The sequence below is a fragment of the Ochlerotatus camptorhynchus genome, unplaced genomic scaffold, assembly GCF_037179485.1.
Source record: "Ochlerotatus camptorhynchus isolate MF236.1 unplaced genomic scaffold, CSIRO-AGI_Acam_v1.1 ptg000357l, whole genome shotgun sequence".
NCBI lineage: Eukaryota > Metazoa > Arthropoda > Insecta > Diptera > Culicidae > Ochlerotatus > Ochlerotatus camptorhynchus.
The window spans coordinates 3,080,427-3,088,029 of record NW_027040845.1 but is presented as its reverse complement, the minus strand read 5'-3'; the positions used below and the strand labels follow the sequence as shown (position 1 = coordinate 3,088,029).

At 50.1% G+C, this 7,603-nt stretch overlaps 1 protein-coding gene across 1 annotated transcript; it reads left to right on the top strand.

The window, feature by feature from the left end:
• Positions 1–2,243: 2,243 nt before the first annotated feature.
• On the top strand, positions 2,244–6,827 carry LOC135709338 (uncharacterized). The gene is made up of 3 exons (XM_065231644.1): positions 2,244–3,555; positions 3,614–6,771; positions 6,816–6,827. The coding sequence occupies exons 1-3, from the start codon at positions 2,244–2,246 to the stop codon at positions 6,825–6,827; spliced, it is 4,482 nt and encodes a 1,493-aa protein (XP_065087716.1).
• Positions 6,828–7,603: the final 776 nt, after the last annotated feature.

The window sequence follows — 7,603 nt, the reverse complement described above, 5'->3', positions numbered from 1 at the left end:
GTTGAATAATGAACTGTCCACTATCAATTGGCAACAGACTCTGGATGGTGTTTCTGTCAACGCTATTGCTGACCAATTCTACGACAATCTGTATGAAACACTCTATGCGCGAGTTCCTCTCCGGAGGCGTGTTACGAGGTTAACCTCAGTGCAACCCTGGTGGAGCCCTGAGCTACGTAATTTGCGGAACGTATTGCGTAAGTCGCGCAAATGCTATTTCAGTACCAGAACCAACGAGAGCAAAAATAGTCTCCGATTAATGGAAACGAGATACAATAGATTGTTGAAGTCTAGCTATGGGGAGTACGTCCAGCGAACACAAGCGAATCTGAAGCAGCAGCCATCGGCGTTTTGGGAGTTCGTGAAACCACAACGATCTGGTAATCGTATTCCGGACATAGTTGAGTTTAACGGGATCGCTGCTAGCTCCCCTGTCGATGTTGCTAACTTGTTTGCGAGCTTCTTCCAATCAGTTTACAACACAAATTCACCACCTCTAAATCCTTCAAGTTTCGATCGCATCCACATCCATGCTGTTTGTCCATTTCGTCAACGATCTGTGCCTTCAGATTTCTTCATTTAAGCAAATGTTCGCCGGCGACCTGAAGATGTTCAGAGTCATCGCGACCGTACTCGACTGCCTCGCCCTGCAAAATGACATAAATGGGCTACTCCTATGGTGCCAAGAAAATGGTATGAGTATCAACATAGGAAAATGCAAGGTGATATCGTTTTCCCGTCGGGGCACTACCGTCAACCACCAATACACAATTGGATCCAGGTCATTAGAGCGTGTTACCTCAATTTGTGATCTTGGTGTTACTATTGACTCGAAGTTAAGATTCAACGAACATGTTGCACTTGTCACGGCTAAAGCTTCTGCGGTTCTTGGATGCATTCGACGCTATACGTGGCAGTTTACAGACATTTTTGCACAAAAAACATTGTTCTGTACTTTGGTACGTAGCATCCTGGAATACGCGGCCTCTGTCTGGACACCTTATCACGCATCGCTGATCATCAGAGTCGAAAGAATTCAGAAGGTTTTCTTTCGATTCGCGCTGCGCAACCTTCCATGGAACGACCCGCTAAATCTGCCTGACTACACTGCACGCTGTATGATGTATGCGGCTTCAAGAGAAAGCTGTGTAGTGATTATTGGATAACCGCGAAAAGGTTGAATAAGCGCCTTTCAAGTTCACATACGACTAAACAGCAGAATAACAGCTGTATAGAAGCTGTCAACACCGCAGGGCAGCAAACCCAACACAACGGTGTGCGTAGCTGCGGTTGGCGTACCTAATGTTATTGCCGTTTCGTACCGTTGTCAGAAGTGAAGAAAGGGAAGAGAAAAACAAAACCAAAACAAACCAAACACAATTTATAATGGACATTGTTAGCAGATAGAAATTGTTAGCAGATAAAGTGAAATTATAGAGGAATTCAAGGAATATTTCGGATCATAAAGTTCGTCTATACTGTGCATCTGGTTCCCCTTCGGCGTCCCGAACATAGAAGGAAATTATAATTTGGAACAGGCGTATAGGAAAGCTAGCGACGATTTGAACGGGAGAATTCGTGGTAAATAGAAGGAAGAGCTAGAACGAGGAAACGGTTGTGTAGCGCACAAAAGTATAATTAGACCACTTCTTTTTGAGCTGCCACAAAAAAAGAGGCTGCTACAAAAATTTTGGTTTGGTATCCGAACATTCTCAAAAAGAAGTGTACGAAAATCGGATAAACCTCAAAGCGCTATGGCCAATTCTGCTCCACCCGTTCTGAACCTCACGGAGACTCCTTGTGCGTCGTGCGATGAAGTTTCGACCGAAAATGAGGAGATGATCGGTTGTGATGGTTGCCAACGTTGGTACCATATCCGTTGCGTCGGGATTACTGATGCGAAGAAGGAAGGTACGTGGTACTGTACCGAAGAACCATGTCAACGGATCAAGAAGAAGAAGAGTCGCAGCAAGAAAAATAACGATGAATCGGATCGCTCCAGTGTCAAATCCGACCGTGCGCTCGCTCTGGAGCATAAATTGAATGCGATGGAGGAGAAACAAAAACGGATGGAGCAAGAGCTGGAGATGGAGATCAAGATTAAAAAGAAAGAGATGGAGTTCAAGCGATCCATTGAGATGAAGCGGATGCTGTTAGAGAAGCAGTTACGCCAAGAGGAAGAAGAAGAAGAAAAGCTGTTCCAGGAGGAGATATTGAAGCAGCGAAAAGAGTAGTTGAACCGGATGAAAGCTAGGCAGCAGTCGTTCGCGGACGAAATGAAGGAACTGGATGAAGCTATGTCGGAGACGAAGAACACCGAAAAGAAGAGAGCAACAAAGGACATCGATGCCGGCGAAGGTACTTCAGGAGTAAAGCCAAAACTGCGCCATTCGAAGATCGGAAAATTGACGGAGCAGAATTTGAAGAAGTTGAGAGCTGCTCAATACGAAAATTCGGATGAAGACGATGAAGATGAGACAGCTGATGAAATGGAGGATGATCAAACCGAATCCGGCGAAGAATCCGATGGTGTTTCGGAGAAAAGTGTAGCTACGAAGAACAGCAAGTCAACGAAAAAGTCCGGTAGATTGAGCCAACACGGGCTGGGGCAGGCACGATCCGGGCCGACCAGAATTCAACTGGCAGCGAGAAGTGGCGTAAGTAAAAGACTACCCACATTCTCTGGAAAGCCGGAAGAATTGCCGTTGTTCTACGGAATGTACCAAGCATCGAATGAAGCCTGCGGTTACTCGGACATTGAAAACCTGGTGCGGCTGCAAGAATGCCTGAAGGGTCCGGCTCTGGAGATGGTGCGTGGACAACTTCTTCTGCCGAAATCGGTTCCGAAGGTTATTGGAAAACTTCGCCAGTTATACGGCCGCCCGGAACAGCTACTGCAGAGCCATTTGGAGAAGGTCCATAAGCTGGAACCACCGAAAGTGGGTAAGCTGGCCAGTTTCATTCCGTTCGGCACGGCAGTCGAGCAGCTGTGTGAACACTTGGAGGCGGCGGAACTCAAACAGCACCTGATAAATCCGCTTCTAATTCAAGATCTGGTTGAAAAGCTCCCAGATAACGACAAGCGCGAGTGGGTGCGCTTCAAGCGCGGGAAAAAGAAAGTAACCCTAAGGACCTTCACCGATTTCCTCTCCGAAATAGTCTCGGAGGCCTGCGAAGCGAACGTCAGCATGGACTACAAGTCAACCGGAAGGTTTAGCAGCGACAACCGTTCGGGGAATGCCCAAAGCAAAGCGAAGGAGAAGGGTGCGGTGTTCAACCACAGCGAAGCTGATAATCGTCAATCCGGCGTTGGAGAACGAAGGAATCTAAAGCCGTGCAGGGCGTGTCAGCGTACAGACCATCGGTTGCGGTACTGCCAAGATTTCAAGAACCTGTCGTACGCGGACCGGATGAAGGTTGTGGATCGCTGGAAGCTGTGCCACGTGTGTCTGAACGAACACGGTTCGGCGCAGTGTAAGTTCAAGCTGCGATGCAACGTTGGAGGATGCAGACAAGCTCACAATTATCTTCTGCATCCGATCGATGGTGCAATTGGTACCACAGCGCACATTCGGACAAACAACGTCACTTTGTTCCGAATGATACCGATTAGTCTCCACTGCGGAGAAATATCCATCACTGTGTTGGGCTTTCCTGGATGAAGGTGCATCGGTGACTCTGGTGGAAAGGAACTTGGCGGATCGCTTGGGAGCAGTCGGAGTCCACGAGAAACTCACCATAAAGTGGACGGCCGACATTGCTAGAGTGGAGAAGGAGTCAAAGCGGATGAATTTGTGGGTCTCGGCTGTTGATGCGGATGAAAAACTTCTTCTGAAGACGGTCCGCACTGTCGAAAAGCTGATGTTGCCTACACAAGCTTTGGACGCAAAGGGGCTTTTGCGGCAGTATAAGCATATGCGAGGATTGCCCATCTCCTCGTATGACGGACGGCCGGAAATACTCATCGGGTTGAACAACATCCACTCGTTCGCCCCGATTGAAGCAAAGCTCGGTGCAGTTATTGATCCGATAGCCGTGCGGTGCAAGCTCGGATGGACGGTCTATGGACCGAAGCAAGCGAACGCTGTCGAAGCGAGCAGCGAATATCTTGGAATCCACCAGGAAGTGACAAACGAAGACCTTCATAAGCTGCTGAAGGCACACTACGCACTGGAAGAATCGGTCGTTGGCGTACCGCGGGAGTCTGCTGAGGACGAGAGAGCTCGCGAGATCCTCGAGAAGACCACGAGACGAATCGGTGACCGCTTCGAGACCGGGCTACTGTGGAAGACGGACGATCCAAGGTTCCCGGATAGCTACCCGATGGCGTTGCGAAGGCTGAAGCAGTTGGAGAAGAAGCTAGAGAAGAATCCGGAACTTCACGTGAACGTTTGTAAGCAGATCGATGAGTATCAGGAGAAGGGGTATGCGCACCTTGCTACTCCGGAGGAGCTCGTTGGAACGGAACCCGATAAGGTATGGTACCTTCCACTAAACGTGGTACTGAACCCCAAAAAACCAGGTAAGGTGCGCCTCGTGTGGGATGCTGCGGCAACGGTGCAAGGTATCTCCCTGAATTCACAGCTGTTAAAAGGGCCTGACATGCTTGTGCCGCTAGTGACTGTGGTTGTTGGGTTTTGGGAATACAGAATTGCTGTAGGTGGCGATCTGCGTGAAATGTATCACCAGATGAAGATCATCGCTCGGGATCGGCAAGTACAACGTTTCCTCTTCCGGAAAGATTCCAAGGGACCTCCACGCGTGTTCGTCATGGACGTTACCACGTTTGGATCGACGAGCTCTCCCTGTTCGGCCCAATATGTGAAGAACCTCAACGCTCAAGAGTACACTGGGCAATATCCGGAGGCAGCAGCGGCGGTTATCAACCGTCATTACGTCGACGACTACTTTGATAGCGTCGACACCGTAGACGAGGCGATCGAGCGAACGGAGCAAGTCAGGTTCATTCACCAGAAGGGAGGCTTCGAGATTAGGAACTGGGTTTCGAATTCGCCGGAAGTTCTCCAGAGCCTCGGTGAGCAGAAACCGGTTTCAGCCGTCCACATCACCGAAGACAAAGTAACGTCACACGAACGCGTGCTAGGTATGATCTGGGATCCGGATCGTGATGAATTATCTTTCTCCACCCAACATCGCCAAGAGCATCTTCCGTACCTATGCGGAGACAAACGGCCAACGAAACGTGCGGTGTTAAGCTTCGTCATGGGCTTCTTCGATCCGCTTGGTTTACTTTCTCCGTTCACGATCCACGGAAAGATCATCGTGCAGCACTTATGGCGTAGTGGCTGCGATTGGGACGACGCGATTAGCGACGATTGCTGGGAAATGTGGAAGCGCTGGATTGCTGTACTGCCGGAAGTCGAGAACATTAGGATTCCACGTTGCTATCTTGGAGATTCCTTGTCGTCTGCGGTTGAGTCAATTGAAATTCACATCTTCACGGATGCCAGCGAACACGCATACGGCTGTGTTGCGTTTCTGCGAGTAGTCATCGACGGAGCTGTGCGGTGTATTCTAGCTATGTCTCGATCGAAAGTGGCACCGTTGAAGCGCCAGTCAATCCCGCGACTGGAGTTGATGGTGGCTGTACTTGGAGCGCGGATGAGTCAAACGATTATCGCTACGCATTCACTGAAAATCGATCGATGCATACTGTGGACAGATTCACGAACGGTTTGGAGTTGGATCCAGTCTGACCAACATAAATACAAACAGTTTGTTGCGTTCAGGATCGGAGAAATACTGGAGTTGACACGAGCGACGGATTGGCGATGGGTTCCAACGAAGCAGAATATGGCGGACGTCCTGACGAAATGGCATCGAGGTAACGATCTGGAAAGCGATGGGGTATGGTTCACGGGTGCACCGTTCCTGCACCAGCCCAAAGACCAGTGGCCGACTATGGAGGTGACGATCGAAGAGACGTACGAGGAAGCCAGGGGCCACGTGACATTCCATGGCGTGGTTGAAGTAGACCGATGCTCGAGATGGACAACGCTGCAAAGGGTGATGGCGTGTGCGGTCAGGTTCATCGACAATTGCAAACGCAAGGTAGCAGGGCTGCCGATAGTCACCTTGAAGGCAACAGATAACCAGCAACATCAAATCCTGGTACCGATGCAATCGATGCAACGTCCGCTCGAGAGAGATGAGTTTCGAACTGCGCAGATCATCCTGTGGAAGCAAGCACAGTTCGAAGGATTCCCAGATGAGATGAGCATCCTCACCAAGAATCTGGAACAACAACCAGATGTAGTAATGGAAACGGTGAAGAAGAGCAGTTGCCTGTACAAATTGACTCCGATTCTGGACAAAGAAGGTGTGCTGCGGTTGGGTGGTAGAATGGATATGTCCGTCGACATGCCTTTCGACAAAAGGTGTCCAATAATTCTGCCAAGAAAGCACGCGACGACGGAGAAGCTGATCCAGTTCTACCACGAGAAGTATGGACACGCCAATCGAGAGACGGTGATGAACGAGTTTCGCCAAAGGTTCTGGATTCCGAACACCCGAGCTGCAATCCGTCAAGTGATGAGCAATTGCGTGTGGTGTAAAGTCCATCGCTGTCAGCCGCATGTTCCTATGATGGCACCGCTTCCGATACAGCGAGTCACACCCTATCTGCGACCGTTCAACTCGGTGGGTATCGACTATCTAGGTCCGATAGAAGTGACTTTGGGACGAAGAAAGGAGAAACGATGGGTCGCGGTGTTCACTTGTTTGGCTGTACGAGCGGTACACCTAGAAGTGGTGCGTAGTCTCTCAACGCAATCCTGCTTGATGGCCCTTCGAAGGTTCAGCTGTAAGCGAGGCGTACAACAGGAAATTTTTTCGGACAACGCGACGTGTTTTGTAGGTGCCGATAACGAGTTGAAGAAGATCAACAGCGACTGTGCGACCAGCATAACGAACGATAATACCACGTGGCACTTCAATCCACCGGCTGCACCGCACATGGGCGGCATCTGGGAGCGGATGGTGAGGTCGGTAAAGGAGGCGATGAAGGCGCTGGACGATGGGCGAACATTGTCCGACGAGGTTCTGCACACAGCACTAGCTGAAGCAGAGGACATGATTAACGCCCGGCCGCTAACGTACATACCGCAGGAATCAGCTGAGGAAGAAGTGATTACCCCGAACCATTTCCTTCGTGGGTCGGTGACAAGTGCGGATTTGGTGGTCCAGCCAGTGGACATTGCGGAGGCTCTACGAGATACTTACAAGCGTTCTCAATACCTGGCGAACCGAATGTGGGAAAGATGGTGCAAGGAATACTTGCCGACAATCAACAGACGGACGAAGTGGTTCGAGGAGCAGAAGCCGCTACAGGTGAACGACCTGGTCTTCATAGTGGATGGAAAAACCCGGAAAAGCTGGATCCGAGGGATCGTGGAAGAGATACTCCGAGGACCAGACGGAAGAGTGAGGCAAGCGATAGTGCGGACGGCTAGAGGAGTCTACCGGCGTGCTGTAGCGAACTTAGCGGTGATGGAGGTCTGAAAGTAAATCCGGGATTTCCGGAGGAACTACCAGATGTTACGGGCTGGGGTATGTCAACACCGCAGGGCAGCAAACCCAACAC